The following is a 22,725-nucleotide window of genomic DNA, read 5'->3' on the forward strand; positions in this document are numbered from 1 at the left end:
CACCTCTCCTGTTTTTCTGTCTTCCTCCTATGAAGGTAGAGTTGAGGGAGGAGGATGAAAAAGTAGTAGATCAGGCAGTGGGGGATGCACCAGAGAGGCACAGGTGCAGGAGAAGTGAAAGCAGGATGCTGTGTGCCTGTATATCAATAACTCACAGCAGGTGACTACAAATGTACACTACCTACATGATGTGGCTCAATAGATGAGAAAGGCAAGACAATAGTTATTTTCTATACCTTCCTTCTAGGACTCAGTCTAGTAATAGACACTGCCTGTGTTATTCCTCCCATGCTGAAACTTATTCTGTTTTATGGATTTAACCACTGATATATACCTGCTTCAATTTTTTTTTATTAATTTTATAATTATAACATTTTTTTACAATATTATCCCTTGTAAAACCTTCTGTTCCGAATTTTCCACTACTTCCCTCGACCCCCTCCCCTAGATGGCAGGCATTCCCATACATATTAAATTTTAAATATGTTATAGTATATACCTGCTTCAATTAAAACAAAAAGAAAGAGGCAGATGTAGAAGGGAATCCTGGGTGAAGTGTAAGATTCTGTAGTCCAGTAAGAAACCCTGCTGGCATGTCTGGTTTGGCTCCCCATCCTTCTATGGACTTCTAGGTTTTCCTGAGAAGTCAGGGGGCGTGACAACCTATGTTGTATTTAAAGCAGAGTTGACTTAAAGTGGCAAGGAAACATCTGCACACAATAGCAACTTGCTTGATTGGTCCCCGAAGTGCATCATCCTATAGTTATGCACACTTGTATTATGTAAGCATAGAGTATATAAGGTTGAGGATTTTTTGAATAAATGGACCCCTGTTTGACCATCCTTGCGAATTCTGCCTCATCACTCCTCACCCAAGATCAGGATTTGGGCTGGTACCAAAGTGCTCCCATGAGCAGGTCCAGACAATATTTATAAAATTATAAATAAAATTAACTAAAAACCTTTTTTGTAGGGTTATATATAATATTACACCATGACTCTGAAGTTACAGATATGGAAAATACTGTAAAATAACTAAAACATGATAAATTATTGAATGGAGGACAGAAGTTAGGGAGAATTAAAAAATCAAAAATGATTTAGATTTTGAACCTGAGTGACTAGGAAAATAAATATATCCTTAATTTTTTTTTAAATGTGAAAGAGGGGCTATATTTATTAGGGAAAATGAATTCTGTTTTGAACATGTTGAGCTTGAGATGGCTATGTGACCATTAAGTGAAGGTGTTATTACCCTTTTATTTTACTCTTTTAATAATCTGGTGAATTATAGAACCTATCTTAGAATAATGTTTTTAAAGGCTAAAAACACACACACACACACACACACACACACACACACACAAACACACACGATTTAAAAGGAAACAAATCACATTAAAAGTTATCAAAATATGTATTTTTTTTTAAGCCAACTTCATTGACCAAAGATTAAGAACCCTTGGATCAGAGGATACAGAATCAGGCAATTATAAAAGACAATATTCTGATTTGATTTGTTTCTCACATATTTGTGAGAAAGGAGTAAGAATTTCTATTTGAAATAGGAGAATAAAGGCTGGAGATAATGATATATATGAAAAGAACATCAATCTAATATTAAAAGAATTAAAAAAAATTAATGCTATCCTTTGATCCAGCAGGGTCCTATACTGGGTTTGTATCCCAAAGAGATCATTAAAAAAGGGAAAAGGACCCACTTGTGCAAAAATGTTTGTGGCAACTCTTTTTGTAGTGGCAATGAACTGAAATTGAATGGATATCGACAGTTGAAAAATGGCTGAATAAGTTATGGTATATGAATGCTATGGAATATTATTGTTCTATAAGAAATGACCAGCAGGATGATTCTGGAGAGGTCTGGAGAGACTTACATGAACTGATGCTAAGTGAAGTAGAACCAAGAGAACACTGTACACAGCAACAAGATTATGTGATGATCAACGTGATAGACATGGCTCTTTTGAACAATGAGGTAATTCAGGACAATTCCAATAGACTACTGATGGAGAGAAATATCTGCATCCAGAAAAAGGATTGTAAGGACTGAATGTGGGAAACAACATAGTATCTTCACCTTTTTTGCTGTTGTAATTATTTGCTTATTTTATTTCTCTCAGTTTTCCCCCACTTTGATTTTATTTTTCTTGTGCAACATGATAAATGTGAAAATATGTTTAGAAGAATTGCACATTTTTCACCTATACTGGATTACTTGCTGTCTATGGGATGCGGGAGGTAGAGAGAAAAACTTGGAACACAGGGTTTTGCAAGGGTAAATGTTGAAAATGATCTTTGAATGTATTTTGAAAAATAAAAAGCTATTATTAAAAAAGATTAATGCTCTCCGTCTCTTCTAATAGTCAATTTTGTTGCTGGTCAGTCATTAGTTGTTGTACCTCTTCATGACCCCCTTTAAGGTTTTCTTGTCAAAAATACTATAACTGTTTACCACATTCTTTTCCAGTTCATTTTATAAATGAGTAAACTGAGGCAAAACATAGTTAAGTGACTTGCTCAGGGTCACACATATACTAAGTATTTCAGATTGGATTTGGTTCTATATCCTAAAAGGCTATAGAAATGAAAAATTTTAATTATCTCTATTAATAGCTGAACGAATGGCATAAGAGCACAATTTGTAGAAGCAATAATTAACATAAATGCTGTATGTCAGGTTGGCTGGACAGTTATAAAAGGAGAAACAGTTCAAGGTAACATGAATAAATTAATATAAGCTATAAGTATGTGTGGGAGTAGAGATAGATAATAGGGATCTATACAATTTGAACTTGTATTCTAATTGTATCCTCAATACACAAGACTCTAGAAGAAATCAAAAAGGCTTTCACAAGAGAGCTAGAAGAGAAATGGGAAAAGGAAAGGAAAGCTTGGCAAGAGAGTCTGGAGAAGTCATCACAGGCATCTAAAGACAGAGTGGATAAAGAAATCAAATCATTGAGAAATAAAATTAGTGAGTTGGAAAAAGAAAACAGCTCTCTAAAAAATAAAATTGATGCAATGGAAAAAAATTCCATAGAAGAAAAAAACTCACTTAAAAATTCAATTGGAAAATTACAAAAACATATTAAAAAAGTGAGTGAAGAAAATACATCATTGATACTGTATGAGGATGTATTCTGATGAAAGTGGATATCTTCAACATAGAGAAGAGCTAATCCAATTCCAATTGATCAATGATTGACAGGATCAGCTACATCCAGAAAAGGAACACTGGGAAATGAGTGTAAACTGTGAGCATTGTTTTTTTTTTTTTTTTTTTTTTTTTTTTTTTTTTTTTTTTGGTTTCTCTTCCCAGATTATTTTTACCTTCCAAATACAATCCTTCCTTTGCAACAACAACAACAACAAAAATTCGGTTCTGCACATATATATTGTACCTAGGACATACTATAAGATTCTTAATATGTATGGGAATGCCTGCCATCTAGGGGAGGGGGTGGAGGGAAGGAGGGGAAAAACTCAGAACAGAAGGGAGTACAAGGAATAATGTTGTAAAAAAAATTTACCTATGCATATGTACTGTCAAAGAAAATGTTATAATTATAAAAATTAAAAATAAAAAAAAGAAAATACATCATTGAAAATCAGAATAGAACAAGTAGAATTGAATGACTCAAGGAGAAACCAAGATGTAGTCAAGCAAAACCAGAAAAACGAAACAATGGAAAAGAATGTTATTGGGAAGACAACAGACCTGGAAAACAGATCCAGGAGAGACAATGTGAGAATAATCGGACTCCCTGAAAAATATGAAGAAAAACAGAGCCTGGACACTATTTTCCAGGAAATTATCAAATAGAACTTCCCAGACGTTTTAGAAACAGAGGGTAAAATAGACATTGAAAAAATTCATCAATCACCTACTGAAAGGGACCCTAAAATTAAAACACCAAGAAATATAGTAGCCAAGTTCAAGAACCATCAGACAAAGGAAAAAATATTGGAAGTTACTAGAAAAAATCATTTCAGATATGGAGGAGCCACAATAAAGATAACCCAGGATCTAGCAGCATCCACATTAAAGGAGCGAAGGGCCTGGAATATGATATTCTGAAAGGCTAAGGAAATTGGTATGCAGCCAAGAATAACTTACCCAGCAAAAATGAGCATCTTTTTCCAGGGAAGAAGATGGACATTTAACGAAATAAATGAATTCCATCTATTCTTTTTTTTTTTTCCCTCTTTTTTGAGGCTGGGGTTAAGTGACTTGCCCAGGATCACAGAGCTAGGAAGTGTTAAGTGTATGAAATCAGATTTGAACTCAGGTCCTCCTGAATTCAAGGCTGGTGCTCTATCCACTGCACCACCTAGTTGCCCCTAATTCCATCTATTCTTGATGAAAAAACTAGATCTACACAAAAAAGTTTGATCTTTAAATACAGAACTCAAGAGATTTCTAAAAAGGTAAAAAGAAATCTTGAGAACTATATTTCTGGCATAAAGATATGTAAAGAACACATGTATAATTTGTCCTAGAAACTAGAGATGGAAAGGAAATTATATCATAAAAAAGGGTAAAGTGGTGGTACTACATCTCATGAAGAGGCAAAGGTAACCTATTATATCTGAAAGAAAGAAAAGAGGGGGATGAACATAGAGTGTATCAATAGACATATATGATTTATGGTGAAACTCCTTCCACTTCATTGAAAAGTGGGAGGGAAGGAGTAAGCTAAGGAAAAGGGAAAACAGAAATTGTGAGGAAAAAGGATAAAATAGGGGGAGGAACTTTAAGGTGGGGAGGGCTGTGAAAAGCAAGTGGTGCTCACAAGTTTAATACTAGGGAAGGGGGTAAGAGGGAATGAAAGGAGAAATACATAAGCAGGGGTTAACAGGATGGAAAGCAATACAGAATTAGTCATTTTAACCATAAATGTGAATGGGGTAAACTCCCCCATAAAGAGGAAGCAGTTAGCAGACTGGATGAAAAGTCAGAATCCTACAATATGTTGTTTATAGGAAACACACCTAAAACAGGGTAATACAAACAGAATAAAGGTAAAAGGTTGGAGCAGAATCTACTATACTTCAGGTAAAGCCAAAAAAGCAGGGGTAGCAATCCTCATTTCAGATCAAGCAAAAACAAAAATTGATCTAATTAAAAGAGATAAGGAAGGGCATTATATACTGCTAAAGGGTAGTATTAATAATGAAGCAGTATCAATATAAAACATATACGCACCAAGTGGTGCAGCATCTAAATTCTTAAAAGAGAAATTAAGAGAGCTTCAAGAAGAAATAGACAGCAAAACTATAATAGTGGGAGATCTCAACCTTGTACTCTCAGAATTAGATAAATCAAACCACAAAATAAATAAGAAAGAAGTCAAAGAGGTAAATAGAATACTAGACAAGTTAAGATATGATAGCTCTTTGGCGAAAGGTAAATGGAGACAGAAAGGAGTACACTTTCTCCTCAGCAGTTCATGGAACCTATACAAAAATTGATCATATACTATAGCATAAAAACCTCAAAATCAAATGCAGTAAGGCAGAAATAGTAAATACATCCTTTTCAGACCACAATGCAATGAAAATTACATTCAATAAAAAGCCAGGGGAAAATAGACCAAAAATAATTGGAAACTAAATAATCTCATACTAAAGAATGATTGGGAAAAACATCAAATCATAGACATAATTGATAACTTCACACAAGAAAATGACAATAATGAGACATCATACCAAAATATTTGGGATATAGTGAAAACAGTAAGAAGGGGAAACTTTATATCTCTAGAGGCCTACTTGCATAAAATACAGAAAGAGGTCAATGAATTGGGCTTACAACTAAAATGCTAGAAAAAGAACAAATTAAAAACCCCCAGACAAACACAAAACTTGAAATTCAAAAAATAAAAGATTAATAAAATTGAAAGTAAAAAAAAAAAAAAACTATTGAATTAATAAAACTAAGAGCTGGTTCTTTGAAAAAACCAACAAAATAGACAAAACCCTTAGTAAATCTGATTAAAAAAAGGAAAGAGAAAAAGCAAATTGTTAGTCTTGAAAATGAAAAGGGAGAACTCACCACTAATGAAGAGAAAATTAGAACAATAGTTAGGAGTTACTCTGCTTAACTTTATGGCAATAAATTCCATAACTTAAATGAAATGGAAGAATACCTTAAAAAATATAGCTTGCCCAGATTAACAGAGGAAGAAGTAAGTAGTCTAAATAGTCCCATCTCAGAAAAAGAAATAGACCAAGCTATTAATCAACTTCCTAAGAAAAAGTCCCCAGGACCAGATGGATTTACAGGTGAATTCTACCAAACATTTAAAGAACAACTAACTCCAATGCAGTGTAAACTATTTGAAAAAATAGGGATTGAAGGAGTCCTACCAAATTCCTTCTATGACACAGACATGGTACTGATACCTAAACCAGGTAGATCAAACACTGAAAAAGAAAACTATAGACCAATCTCCCTAATGAATATTGATGCTAAAATCTTAAATAAAATATTAGCAAAAAGACTACAGAAAATCATCCCTAGGATAATACACTATGACCACGTGGGATTTATACCAGAAATACAGGGGTGGTTTAATATTAGAAAAACTATTAGTATAATTGACCATATTAATAATCAAATTAATAAAAACCATATGATCATCTCAATAGATGCAGAAAAAGCATTTGATAAAATCCAACATCCATTCCTACTAAAAACGCTTGAGAGTATAGGAATAAATGGACTATTCCTTAAAATAATCAGGAGCATCTATTTAAAACGTCAGTAAGCATCATATGTAATGGGGATAAACTGAAACCTTTCCCAGTAAGATCAGGAGTGAAACAAGGGTGCCCACTATCACCACTACTATTCAATATTGTATTAGAAACACTAGCTTTGGCAATGAATTGAGAAAGAGATTAAAGGAATTAGAGTAAGTAATGAGGAAACCAAACTATCACTCTTTGCAGATGATATAATGGTATACTTAGAGAACCCCAGAGACTCTAATAAAAAGTTATTAGAAATAATCCACAACTTTAGCAAAGTTGTAGGATACAAAATAAATCCACATAAATCCTCAGCATTTTAATACATCACCAACAAAACTCAACAGCAAGAGAAATTCCATTCAAAATAACTGTCAATAATATAAAATATTTGGGAATCTATCTACCAAAGGAAAGTCAGGAATTATATGAGCAAAATTACAAAACACTTGCCACAAAAATAAAGTCAAATTTAAATAATTGGAAAGACATTAAAGTGCTCTTGGATAGGCTGAGCGAATATAATCAAGATGACAATACTCCCTAAACTGATCTATTTATTTAGTGCTATACCAATCAGACTCCCAAGAAACTATTTTAATGATCTAGAAAAAAAAACAACAAAATTCATATGGAAGAACAAAAGGTTGAGAATTTCAAGGGAATTAATGGAAAAAAAAATCAAATCAAGGTGGCCTAGCTGTACCTGATCTAAAACTATATTATAAAGCAGCAGTCACCAAAACCATTTGGTATTGGCTAAGAAATAGACTAGTTGATCAGTGGAATAGGTTAGGTTCACAGGAAAAAATAGTGAACAACTACAGTAATCTAGTGTTTGACAAACTCAAAGATCCCAACTCTTCGGATGGGAATTTATTATTAAAATTGCTAGGAAAACTGGAAATTAGTATGGCAGAAATTAGACATGGACCCAGACTTAACACCACATACCAAGATAAGATCAAAATGGGTCCATGATTTAGGCATCAAGAATGAGATCACAAATAGATTAGAGGAACATAGGGTAGTTTACCTCTCAGCCTTGTGGAGGAGGAAGAATTTGTGACCAAAGGAGAACACAAAATAGAAAATTTTGATTACATCAAATTAAAAAGCTTTTGTAGAAACAAAACTAGTACAAACAAGAGTAGAAAGGAAGTAACAAACAGAGAAGATATTTTTACAGTTAAAGGTTCTGATAAAGGCATCATTTCCAAAATATATAGAGAACTGACTCTAATTTATAAGAAATCAAGCCATTCTCCAATTGATCAATGATCAAAGGATATGAACAGACAATTTTCAGATGATGAAATTGAAACTATTTCCACTCATAGGAAAGAGAGTTCCAAATCACTATTGATCAGAGAAATGCAAATTAAGACAACTCTGAGATACCACTACACACCTGTCAGATTGGCTAAGATGAAAGGCACAAATGATGATGAATGTTGGAGGGGATGTGGGAAAACTGGGACACTGATGCATTGTTGGTGGAGTTGTGAAAGAATCCAACCATTCTGTAGAGCAATTTGGAACGATGCCCAAAAAATTATCAAACTGTGCATACCCTTTGACCCAGCAGTGCTACTACTGGGCTTATATCCCAAGGAAATACTAAGGAGGGGAAAGGGACCTGTATGTGCCAAAATGTTTGTGGCAGCTCTTTTTGTAGTGGCTAGAAACTGGAAAATAATTGGATGCCCATCAATTGGAGAACAGTTGGTTGGGTAAATTATGATATATGAATGTTATGGAATATTATTGTTCTGTAAGAAATGACCAGCAGGATGAATACAGAGAGGCTTGGAGAGACTTACATCAATTGATGCTGAGTGAAATGAGCAGAACTAGGAGATCCTTATACACTTCAATAACAATATTGTATGAAGATGTATCCTGATGGAAGTGGATATCTTCAACATAGAGAAGATCTAATCCAATTCCAATTGATCAATGATGGACAGAATCAGCTACACCCAGAGAAAGAACACTGGGAAATGAGTGTAAACTGTTTGTATTTTTGTTTTTCTTCCCAGGTTATTTTTACCTTCTGAATCCAATTCTTCCAGTCCAACAAGAAATTCATTTCTGCACACATATATTGTATCTAGGATATACTATAACATATTTAACATGTATAGGACTGCCTGCCATCTAGGGAAGGGGGTGGAGGGAAGAAGGGGAAAATTCGGAACAGAAGTGGGTGCAAGGGATAATGCTGCAAAAAAATTACCCATGTATATGTACTGTCAAAAAAAAAGTTACAATTATAAAATTAATTAAAAAATAAGAAAAAAAAAAGGATAGTTTGATTAATAAATAAATAAATTGAAGAGGGGCTTCTAGGGACTCCTTGGTGGGGTTGGTTTTATTGTATACTTGACAATGACAAGAAATATTTAATGGGATATTTGGTCAATTGGTTTGAAGTATAAATGATAAATATTTATAAGAAAGCCCTCATAAACATCAAAATAATTCAATTTAAGTACTTAAATTGGGTATAGAGGTTGAAAAAGAAGAGAAATTCTACAATAGAACTTAAACTGTTAGTACATAATTGATATAACTTACTCGTGCACATATTTTTTAAACTACATTTACATAACAGACATTGAAAATGGGTAATGAACAACAGAAATAATATCAACACAAATTATGATAAAGTTTGTAAGAATTTCAATTACACAAATCTTTTATCAAAACAAGACCAAAAGACCCTAGAAAGTACTTTAGTGAGCAAACACTTGGCTTGTCAAGCAGAAATCATAGTCAAAAAGATAATAAAAACTGAATTTATTATTATTTCATTTCAAGCCCTGCTCACTTCTAAATTTCCTTATTATTGTCAAGGGGATAAGCATCTCTTAATTGTATCTGAAATGCCATACTTAACTCCTCACTATTTCTCATCCTCCATTAATCCAATCTGCTGCCAAAGTCTGAAATTTTACATTTGTAACATCTCTAAAATACACCCCCTTTCTCCTGTGTGATAGAGACATACTATAGGACTTTACATTATACTTGGGACAATTGAAATAGACACCTGATTGGTCTACCTGTCACCTACTTCAGTCTATTCTCTATTCAGTTGTCAAATTGATTTTTCCTAAAGTGCAGTGTAAGGATGCGGTTCCCACAAAACAAGAGAAGGGAATTGTAAGGGCCCTTTAAATGGGTGGTGCCACAGCGCAACAGGAGATTAAGTTGCCCAGGAAATAATCTCTGTGGATAAAGTTCTGCCCTGTGGGTGGGATCCTGTCCATATTGAGATAGCTTCGTAATGAGTGACACCTCTCTCGCTGGTTGGCTATGTATGTGACCTCACAGGCCCTTTATAAGTCCACTGCAGACAGCAGTCGGTCTCTTTAACCTGGCTCCCTAACCTGGGGTAGCTGAGCCAAGCTAATGGATAGCTCAGAGAGGTAAGGAGTTTGGTAGGGAACACATGGGTCTTCTGACCAGGTGTTCACTAGGGAACCAACAAGTCAGGGCATTATGTGAGTAGGTATAATAAAGGCTTTTAAGATTACACGTGGCTGTTCTTGAGCGTGCTACCGGTTATTAAGTTATAGATTCAAGAGATTGTGACCAGACCTTTGAAGGCCTCAGAGGAGGTGAGCCGGGTAGAGTTAACACTGCAAAGGTCAGTGGTCAAAGGTACTCTGTTGAGCTTAGGACAGACTAGTAATAGTAACTGCCAGGAGGGCATAAACAGTGCAGGTTCAACACCCAATTGAAAAGAGGCTAACACCTCTCAGTCACCTTAAGAATCAAATATAAATTTTCAATTTATATTTGTCATTCAAAGAATTTAAGAAAAAGAAAGGCTACACTGAAATAGCTTTTACTGTAATGAAGGAAGGCAACATAAAAAAGAAAGCTGAAAAGGGAGGAGGGGAGAAGGCAAGAGAAGCCACCAGAATATGATATTTTGTGAAGTAGAAACCAAGGAGAACTGCTGATGCAAACAGGAGAGTTCATTGCAAAATTCTGAAACTTCTATAAAAATGGCAATGATATAGCTCAGTGAATAGAGTGCTGGCCTGTATTTAGAAAGATATGAGTTCAAATTCAGCCTCAGACACTTACTGGGTTTGTGATGTTTGACAAGTCATTTAACCTCTGCTTCCTTTAATCCAGTAGAGAAGAAAATGTCAAACCACTTTATTATACTCGCCAAGAGAACATTTAGGGGCAGTTGGCACAGTGGATAGGATTCTGAGCTTGGAGTCAAGAAATTTCATCTTCTTTAAATCTGGCCTCAAACCCTTCTGAGTTGTGTGAGCCCCAGGAAAGTTGCTTAACCCTGTTTGCATTAGTTTCCTCGTTTACAAATTAAGCTAGAGGGGGAAAAAAATTAAAAAAAATAAAAAAAAAAAAAAAAGGTAAAGCAATCCAGTATTTTTGCCAAGAGAACCCCAAATGTGTTCATAAAGAGCTCAACATGATTTAAAAATGAATGAACAACAACAATCACAACAAATAAGGAGGTTTATTGCTCTACCTTTCAGACCTCTAATCAGAGGGTAGAGTTAAATGAGGAAGTTGAGAAAGTTTTCAGTATAAAATATGAGTCAACTTTCCAACAATGAGATGATTAATGCTAATGCCAATGATATTGTGATGAAGAGTCATCGACATCCAGAAAGAGGACTATGGGGACTGAGTGTGGATCACAACATAACATTCTCACTCTTTTTGTTGTTGTTTCCTTGCAGTTTTGCTTTCTTACTCATTTTCTTTCCTTTTTGATCTGATTTTTTTTAATGCAGAAAGATAATTGTATATATATGTTTACACATATTGGATTTAACATATATAACATATGTTGGATTTCTTGGCATCTAGGAAAGGAAGGAAAATTTGGAACACAAGGCTATGCAAGGATCAAGGCTGAAAAATCATCTGTGCATTTGTTTTGAAAATAAAAAGCTTTAAAAAAAAAAAAAAGTCAATCTGAAAGGTGATGAAATTTCAAGTGACCAAGTAAAGGTGCTGATGGAAAATGGAGAGGAAATCCTCACAAGTAATTTGGAAATAACACTAAATAGAATAAAGATGTTGAAAGAAGACAGATTGGGTCAAGTACATGTAGAAACGGTTTACAGCAATTTTACTGAATTGTGAGGGCATTATAGAATTAATTCAAGAATTATTTGAAAACAGAAACAGGCATAAAGGTAAAAAACTTTCCAATGGACCTTGGTCTCAGCAGGATAAAGAATGGTATGGAATAAAGTCTAGAGTCTTTATTCTGGCTCAGTCTTGATCTTAATGGAGGAGTGTAGGTGGCAGGAGTAGCACTAATTTCAGCTGCTATTGATCCTCCTATGCCAGACATATAGGTACTGCCTTAATCTTTGGTCAATGACTGGGTCAACTGTTACCTCTAATGCCTGTATGATCTGTACCTGGGTCTATCAACCCTTCCAATGATATGCTTTTTCCATAGATCATGAGCATAGGACAGTCAGCTGTAACAGCTGCAGTCTAGAATATTCCAGGATTCTGTTGCTGGGAATCAAAATCTGGATAAATATCACCAAGCTGTCTATGAGGAGTCTGCATCAGCAAACCCGATTCTACTACTTCTTCTCAGTGATAAGTCATACATTGTCTACCTATATTAGTGACTGGGATATTAGCTACACATTCCCCAGTTTCCCAAACCAGTGTATGGACAAACACTGTTTTGTAAGCACTCTCAGGAGATGAAATGGTCAAGCCTACTGTGCCTGGAGGCAAAGAATCCATAGGCTGCGCAGGGACAGATTTCACCTCTCCAGGGGATATCTCAGTAGTCTCAGATGCATACAACTCTATTCTCCCCAGTTGTAATTTCTTTCCCCCATTAGGTTCCTTCTCAGCTGATTGGTCATATTTGAGTACTGGAACAGAGCTTGATATATAAACATTACCTTGTTAGTTCTATTACATCAATTAATGCTTTCTTTTTCAGGACATAAATTAAATGCATAAAATACAAAAACAGTTGACTGAAAAGTAAAATTAACCAATTGCTTTATCCATAAAATATTAAACTAAAGATCTAACTGATTTTGATGGAACTGATTTATAGTTTTCACAGCAAGCAAGCATTATCTAAGAGGCGCATTTAAATACATTATGTAGCCCCACTTTTATTCAAGGAGTTAAAAATACAACTGCATTAGAAGTCTTCAGGACAGAATATAATAATGCAAGAACAACTGGGACTTACGATTTTTCAGTGAATAGAAAATTCTACTCCTTTGATGCCCACCATTTAAGGAATGGCTGAATAAATTATGGAATATGAATGTAATGGAATATTATTATTCTTTAAGAAACAACCAGCAGGAAGATTTCAGAGAGACCTAGAGAGACTTACATGCACTGATACTAAGTGAACCAAGAGAACATTATACACAACAAAACAAGATTATGTGATGATCAATTCTGGTAGACATTGCTCTTTTCAACAGCGAGGCAATTCAGGACAATTCCAATAGACTTGTGATGGACAGAGCCATCTGCATTCAGAAAGAGGACTGTCGGGACTGAATGTGGAAAACAACATCATTTTTTCATCTTTTTGGTTGTTGTTTGCTTTCTTTCTTTTTTTTTTTTATCATTTTTTTCCTTTTTGATCTGATTTTTCTTGTGCAGCATGATAAATGTGGAAATATGTATAGAAGAATTGTACATGTTTAGCATATATTGGATTACCTTCTGTCTAGGGAAGGAGATGGGAAAGAGAGGGAGAAAAATTTAGAACACAAGGTTTTGCAAGAGTGAATGTTGACAACTATCTTTGCATATTTTGAAAATAAAAAGCTATTATATAAAAACATTTTAAAAAGAAAGTTCTACTCTTTCTTCAAAAAGAAGGAAAAGCAGAAATTTCATGAGTTAAAGGTGAACAATGTGAATATGAATGACAAAATGAAAGAGGAACAAAAAGGAGCTGCCTCCCAATACACTCACCATCACTACTGTCTTAGCCACTCCAAACTCGTAGAAATAGAACATTAACAGGAAAAGAGAAAAGAGCACAGATAGTCTGTTTGACAGGAACATGAATGGTAAAACTACTATTTTCTCATCTCCTACTTTTTACTAGTAACTTTACTAAGCCTACAACCTATTATTTTTTTAAGATTTTCAATTATAAATTTTAATTCAAAGAAACTATTTTCTCTAAGATACCATTCAGCATGCTTGGGTATGTCTTAGAGTTATTAAAATAAGAATAAACAGTGGAGTAGAAGGTTACAGTGATCCTGGGACAACAGGGAGAATGAAATTATATTTTTAAAAATTTCAAGGGTTTTTCCCTGCCCCAATTAGGGACTCAAAACAAATCTTATTGAAAAAAAAATTGAACAAATCTTATAGAAATCTTATTGAGAAATAATATTATAACTTCTCAAAAGAAGAGAAAAAAACGAATTGAATCTTTACTTTCTCAGACTACCCTGAAAATGAGTCAACAGTACTAACTAAAGAAGTAGAAGTTAAGTAAAGAGAAGCTTTATTGTTAAATCTCTCTAAGATAGTGAATTAGACTGCTTTCTCTTGCTATTCCCCCATTCCCACAACAATTCTAGAAAACCTTAGGCAATGGGGTGAAGTTAAAATTAAAACTACAAATTCAGACTTGCAAGAATGATGGGTTTGAGAAAGAGTAGCTCTACTAACATGAGGGTGAGAGACACATAATTAGCTGATTCTCTATTTTATACAATTCCTCATCTTTGGCATTGGCATCGTATGATTCTAGGAAATCTTCTGATCCCAAGTTCTAGTTCATATGTCAAAAATTATTTCCTTTTAACTGAATGACATGTATTTTAGTCACTATTCAGCCGAACTCACAATTTTTTAAACATAGTAACAATCAGGTATTAGGAAGCCTCAATTACTTACTTTTCAAGGTAAAGATCATCTAATAGAATACAATTCAATTAGGAAAATGTTCTACACATTTTTAACATGAGCTATTAACATGAAACTTTCATAGTAATGCTAGTCCGAAGACTTGTCAGACACCAAGATTATACAATTAATAAACATATTTTAATCCATTCATGTAGAATTAGAGCTTTATTATTATAACAGCCATTATTTGGTCTAATGGACCACAAAATTCTATTGACCCAAAAATAAAAGGTTCTAGTGTCCTTTTTCCATTTAAAACTATTTTTGACAGTTTTATATGAAAACCTGCTTGAAGGCTTATAATTCTAGAATGATATATCATCAATGTGTTTCTCATCTGTTTCTATATTGTTATAAAGCATGTGCCACTCAATAAACCCTTTTGAACACATTTTTCATCTCTGCAAGATGCACTCTATGGCAGCAGTCTGCTTCAAAAGTTAAAATCAGGTATTTTGCCAATGAGACTCAAATGACAAATTAACAAAGAACTGAGTTTTAACACTTAAATGCTTAATTCCTAAAACTGCCACTAAAAGATACATACAAAAACAAAAGAAAACTAAGACTATTTAATCTAAACTACTATAAATGGCAATCAACTAAAAGTTGTAATAAGATAAAATTTTATAATTAATTTGGAATGATTCAGGTTTTTTCCAGAGTCTTGGAAATAGCAAAAACATTTTGACACAACTTTAAATCATTTAGGAGATTGGATAAAATCAGGCTGACTAAAACTAAATTTTAATGAAAGACAAGTTATATTGTTTAATGGGATAAACATCTAAGCAACGTCTTCTGCCCCTTCCAAAGAAGACAATCGTAAACTCTTGTTACTGAAATTGCTTCTTTACGTTGTGGTTCCCAAAGAGCTGCAGCTAGAGGTAACTTTGGCTATTTATAGAAATGAATAATCTTTCATTTTCTCCAAAAATGAAACTATATCTCAATCTTTGCCTTTTAGATGCCTAGCTTGCAATATTCTCTAAATGAGATATTCTGGAATATAATTCAAAATAATTTCAGCCAATAATGAGTTTCTCACAAATATAAGGAGACAAACTATCAATAGTACTATATTCTCTGCAATAGCCTGAAATATATTTAAGGTGCTGAATTTTGTCTAAAAAAATCATTCACTGTTTGTAGTAATGTTATTTTGAGATAAACAATACAATTAAACTCAAATTAGCTATATAATTCATATTGAAAACTGGCCTAGATAAATTGGAAAGCAGAATGGCAAAAATCAGGCTTAGACTAATATCTTACAACATATTCCACAATACATTCTAAATGGAGATGTGACCTGAATATTAAAAATCATACTAGAAAAAAATAAGAAAAACAGATCATAGACTTTTCATAGTTATGGAAACAAAATTTATTCTTAACCAAACAAGAGTCAATTATAAAAGATAAAATAGAAAAATGCTGGTTCCTTGAAATTAAAAAAAAAACAAACTTCTGCATAGATAAAAATTAATGCAACTGTGCTAAGAAGGGAATGATCAAATGAGAAAAAATATTTATCAAGTTTCTTAAACAAAGGTTGGGTATCCAAATTACATAAACTGTCTGTCTGACTATCTTTCTATCTATATCATATACAAAAAATTTTAAAGCCATTCTCCAGTTGATAAGTGGTCAAAAGCTATGAACAAATATTTCTCAAAAGAAGAATTCCTAGTATACTCACAACTAGATGAAAAAATGCTTTAAATCACTAATAAGAGAGAAAGAGAAATACAAATCAAAATAATTTTGATTTTTCATGTTACATTTTATAAACTGTCAAAAATGACAAAAACAGCAGCACTCAATGTTGAAAGAGTTGTAGAATAATAGACACAATAATTCATTGTTGGTAGAGCTAGAGTTATGAAGTGGCACAACTATTTTGGAAAGCAATTTGGAATTATACAAATAAGATGATTAAAATATCCATAGCCTTTGAACCAGGGACTCCATTATTGGGCTTATACTCCAAGGATGCCTTCAGTAAGAAGAAAGTCCCCATATACTCCAAAATAATTATAGCAGCATTTTTTGCAACATCTAAGAATTAGAAACAATATAGACACCTATCCAATTGGGAAATAATTAAACAAATTATGGTATATGAATATAATAGAATATTAATGTGATATAAGAAAAGATGAGTGTGATGAATACAGAGAAGTAGTGATATAAACTAATTCAAGTGAAGTAAATAGTCATATATATGTATATATACACGTGTGTATGTGTAGATACACTGATACACACAAATACAAGAATGTAAATGAAAAATATTATTACATGCTAGAAAATCAAAAGTAAATGTAATGATATTAAGACCCAGCAGAACTTAAAGGAAGGAACATGGAGGATACCCTCAAACTATTCCTTTGTGGAGGTAGGAGGACCAAAGTGTTACGTATTATACATATTTTTTTCAATGAACAAGTTAGTTGAATTTATTTTATTCTCTTTTCTAAAAAGTATTATTTGTTAAATGGGCTCACACTCTGCTAGAAGGAGAATCTGAGATACTTGTAATAACTTATGATGAAGAAAAAGAACATATACATAAAAACTATATTTAAAAATTATCTCTAAAAATTGGTTTGGGTTTAAATTCTTGTTCATCCAGTAATTAGCTCTTTGTTCTTGGACAACTGTCTGGGCCTCAGATTCCTTACAAACTGAGGTTTTTGGACTAATGAACTTTAAGAACAATTTTAACACTACATTTTTTGATCCTAAGAGTTAATTTTCTGCAAAGGAATTCAGTAGTTTAATCAGGTTCATCTCCTAATGATTTGGTAAATGACATGATTTTATCAATTTAATAAAAAGCCCAATATTCACATTAAATATATAATGATACATGTCAGATATATCCATGCTAAAAAAAAAATCCCAGTCAATTCCACCTTTACAAAAAAAAAAAAAGCAAACACAACTTCTTATGCTTTTTTTTAATAACAAGAAAAACAAATATCTGAAGTAATTTTTAAAACATCTGTAATGTAAATAAAAATTTCATTCATTTTACTTAATGTGGAAATTCAAACAACATAATGCTTATATTTATTAATATATATATGAAAAATTGTAAACACACTACAGAGAAAATGAAATAAGAATGTCATAAACAGGAATTAGGTTTAAAGAATTTAATTAAGGAAAATAATATATTTTTCAGGGTCTTCTGAAGTAAAAGGAACAATAACATGTTCACTGGGAGGGAGTAGAGTCCATTAATTGCTTGATAATTTCAAAGATTCACTTAAAAAACTACCCTTTCTTTGCTCATTCATGAGTATTTTAATCACATCGATTTTTATATTGAAAATCATCCTCTCTTTTTTCTACAGTTGTTAATTAGTGAAGCAATATTATCTCAGTGGTAACTGACAACTCCTTTGAAAGTCTAGATACATACCAAAAGCTGCTACTTTGATGATCATGGCTTGTATGTCGGATGATATCATTTCTCTAAGCAAATCTTCCTGGTGTTGACGCCAAAGGTAAGCCAAAGGTTGAAGATCAAGCCTTTTACATCTGTTTGTTAAGGGAAAAAGAGGATTAAATCAAAATATTTTGCGTAATTCCACACCAACTTGAATTTAAACATAATGGATTTGTCAATGATAATTACTTTTAGAACACAATACTACATATCACATGACAAAAAAATTTAATTTTTTAGGTCTATACAGTAAAATATAGATAAAGTGAAGCCTCTGGACAGATTATAAATATTTGTGTAGCAAATTTCTAAGTACAGAAACCTAAATATAAAATATTCTAGTAGCTAACGGCTATTAGTACAAATATTAAGACTTTCTAAGCAGCACTATTTATAACATCAAGAAGAATCAAAGACAAGGGAAAAAAACTACTTTTCTTGTCTCAAATTTTTCTACTATATTTTTAATGTTTTATGTGTCAGTGTTTTGATATTTTTCCCCCAAAGACATGGAAACTGCATGAATGCATGGATCATATTTATTCACTAACATCTTCAAATTTCTACATGTAGTGAATAGTAATATCTAGGGAAATAAAAGCAAAAAACACTTGTTTTCAAACAATAAAAACAATTATTGCTGCTTTGTGTTTTTGGTAAATGTTTAAAACTAGACAATTCTGAATTAAATTGTTATATCATTTTTATCTTTAACATTGAATACATTTCCTGATTGATTTCCAGTCTCAAAACTATCATTGTTGTCAAATTCTATAATACCTTGAAAATATGATGATGCAACATCATTATAATCACATCACCTTGTTTTTCCAATTCCTATTTAATATATTTCCATGTTTTTACCTTATTCATTTTTCCATAACCATTCCTTATCCTGACACATGTTAAAACCTACTTTAAGATTATTAGGTAGAAAGGGGGTGGGAGAACGAGCCAGTTTAGACTATATTTTTATGATTCCACATAATGAAGTAAAAAATGAAAAAAATCAATAATTTGTTATTCTGAGTTGTGTTGATATCAACTTTATTTCAATACTGTTGTATTTATCTTCCTTTATATTTGATAATGCTAAATATTTTAATAGCTTTTTATTTTCAAAATACATGCAAAGACAGTTTTCAACATTCACCCTTGCAAAACCTTGTATTCCAAATTTTTCTCCCTTCCTTGCTCCTAGACAGCAAGTAATCCAATATAGATTAAATATGTGCAATTCTTCTAAATCTATTTTCACATTTATAATGGTGCACAAGAAAAATCAAATCAAAAATGGAAAAAAATGAGAAAGAAAGAAAAAGGCAAGCAAGCAAATAACAAAATTTTATGTTGTGATCTACAACATAGATCAGTCCCCATAATCTTCTTTCTGGATAATGCTAAATATTTTACAAAATGTTTTCAGAACATTATATATGTTATGCCACAGTTCTCTTTTATTGCCCTGACTCCTTAATTTTCTTAATTCAGTCCTGACTCAGTTTCTCTAATTGTTCTGCTTCAGTTTATAATTATCAGCTCAAAGCTCTGTTCTGCAAAACCTCCCCTCCCTCTTTATCAGAATATTTGATAAGGATATTATTAAGATGCCTCCCTCCATCTCCAGTGGCTCACCCCACCCTGTCCAGTTCCCACTCTCAGCACCCTGACTCCGCCCCTGCCTCAATCTATCCCCCAGAGTCTGAGCCATCTGTATATATGTCATTGAGAACTCACATTCTTAGAGACCAATAGTTTCATTCAGCTCTGGGACCAAATCATGGATCCATTCCAGTAAATCTCTCCCACTTAATAAATTTTTAAATCTCTCTAATATCTATCTTGCCTCAGTTTCTCCAGCATTACAATATACAATCTTAATACATCCTAGGAAGTAAACAAGGAAGATAGATATCACACCAGTTTTACAAATGAGACTGTGCTTCAAAGGGATTAAGTGAAAAATCAACAATTAAATAACCAGAAAGTGGCAAAATGGGGAGCAGCAGTGAGATCTACAATTAAATTAAGTACTCCTTTCACTTTAGTATTGCCTTTTTTCCCTCATTGGCTGGAGTATTATAGTAGAATGGTTCTGATGATATAGAAACACAAAAATTAATTTTTTGGATTCCTGTAAAACAAAAATTTTGTTGGTTTGGTGAAATTTTAAACTATTTAATTCATCTGTTTTGGCAGTATAGCTTAAGATGGTCCCAAAAAGATTATCTAAAAAAAAAAACCTGAAACCTTTTTACCACAGAATGTTATCTATTAAGTGATGAAATACAAAGAAATGTGAGAATTTTATCAGCTTCTTCAGAAATAGATTATTAAATGAATAAATTGAAATATTTCGATATATCTATCATTTACTATGAAACAGTGTTTTGCAAGATTTCTGCTTATAATAAAAAACATTTAAATAACACTCAAAGTATCAATGATTTCATTGTATGCATATTCCCTCCACTGCTGCCACTCATATATAAAACAGATCTCAGTGTCTTTCCCTCCAAATCCATCTTATTTATTGTATATAGGATTAACTACATTTTGAACTAAACTAAAAAGATTTTAAATTATTACTGTTTTCTTCATTAATCTGAAGATCCTTATTCTCGGAATTGTTAATAGTGCCTAAACAACTTCATGATTTTACTACCAGAACAATTGAAGTTGACTTCTCCATTTTAAATCATGTTTAATCATTTACATCACATAAAGGGCATTTTTTTTTTTTTGGTAATGCCAAAAATGCTTATCTCATTCTGTACCTCTAATCTACTAATGCCTTTATTTAAAAAGGAAATTGGTGCTTATTAGGCACCTACTCTATGCCAGGCACTGTGTGAATCATTTTACAAATATGATTTCAATTGATCCCCACAACTCCAGTAAATAAATGAAATTATTAACACCATTTTATATTTGAGTAAACTGGGGCAAAAGAGGTTAAGTGACTTGCCCAGGATGAAGCAGCCAATAAGTGTCTGAGGTTTGATTTGAATTCTAGTCTTTCTGACTCTAGAAGAGCTATGTGATCTAGTGGATAGAGTACCAGCCCTGGGATTGGGAAATCTTACCTTCTTGAATTCAAATATAATCAAACTATTTTAGTATCTTTGGCAAGAAAATCCCATTTGGGACCCTCAAGAATCAAAAATAACAAACAATTGACTGAACTTACAGACTCCAAAGAAAAATGTTTAAAGCAGTAATGTAAGAGTCATAGGTAAGTTAAAAATAAAGAGTAATTACAAAAATATGGTAACTCTAAATAAACATGCAACAATATAAAATTTAAAATAATAACTTTTATACTATATTTTTATACTTTGTAATTTTTATTTAACATATAGCCTCAAGACATTAATTAAATGTCTTAATAATGTCTTAATAGTGTTCTTAATTTTTTTTTAAATTTATGGAATAAAACAAGTATTCCCATAACATAGTGCAATAAAAAAGATGATTATAGGTGAAACCACAAATCCATTAGGTATAGCTTCATAATAGTTTTAAATGTATAACACAATTATCATGTTAATTTTTTCCCTATCCTTTTTTTTTTCTTCTTTCTCTCTTATAAAAAGTGCTTATTGGAGTTCATCTTCATCCCGAAATGCTTAGCTGGGGCCTACCTTAATACTTGAAATAAATATCTTACAATATAAATGCTCTGGTCAGTTTCAGGGTTTACTAACTTTCTGGACAACATTTTTGATGGTCAGGTACATTTACCACTGTAGACGTTTGTTTAACTAAACAATTGCTTAATTAGTTTGACAAAGATTGGAAAAAAAGAGAGATGATATTTCCATATTTAATTCTGTACATAAGAATGTATTCTGAATGAACTAGCTAAGTAAGAATCCATTCTATAGTGTGAATGTTAACATATTCTAATTTCCTTTAAATATTTTGTTTTTTAAAATTCTATGTAGAAAGATTACCTATGGATATGTAAGTATATACATGAATAATTTAATAAAATACTCTATAATCTTTTCTATTTTAAATAAGATTTCTAAGTTAATAAAAAGCTCATTTCAATTCACATGTCCATTTTAAATTCTTAGTTTAATTTTTATTGAAGCAAACACTGACAATTCCTTTTCTAATCATTAAATAATACTGGGCTCTATGTTCCTAATATTTGAATATGCATAGTTTTTCTAAATACATGTTTTGGTTTTATAACCAAAATAGTTATAGTAATTTACATATTAATATGAGAAGCAGTATTATCTAATGGAAAATGAGTTGGTTTTAGAATCAGGAAGACCTAAGTTCAAGTCCTGCCTTTCCTCTACATGGCTCTGTGACCATGTGCAAGATCCAGAACTTCCCAGTGTCCCTAAAAATTTAATGCTACAAGTTAACAAGAAGCCAGAGATCTGCATTGTTTTAAATGAATTTGCATATCAAAAATTCCCTACATAGATGAATTTATAGAGCAAAAATAAGAATAACAATAAATTTCATACTTAAACCCTTCAGGTAGATAATCCAAATATTAATGGGAGTATTTTACTAAAAAAGAAGCGAAGACCCAC

At 32.5% G+C, this 22,725-nt stretch overlaps 1 protein-coding gene across 3 annotated transcripts in view; it reads right to left on the reverse strand.

Moving 5' to 3' along the window:
• DPH6 (diphthamine biosynthesis 6) overlaps positions 1-22,725 on the reverse strand; it is a 454,085-nt gene that overhangs the window by 322,022 nt on the left and 109,338 nt on the right. For all 3 annotated transcript variants that reach the window (XM_074289213.1, XM_074289214.1, XM_074289215.1), the window contains exon 5: positions 18,140-18,258. In XM_074289213.1, the coding sequence (XP_074145314.1) occupies positions 18,140-18,258 (119 nt within the window). The remainder of the gene's footprint in view (positions 1-18,139; positions 18,259-22,725) is intronic.

This window comes from Sminthopsis crassicaudata, chromosome 2 (genome assembly GCF_048593235.1).
Source record: "Sminthopsis crassicaudata isolate SCR6 chromosome 2, ASM4859323v1, whole genome shotgun sequence".
Lineage (NCBI taxonomy): Eukaryota > Metazoa > Chordata > Mammalia > Dasyuromorphia > Dasyuridae > Sminthopsis > Sminthopsis crassicaudata.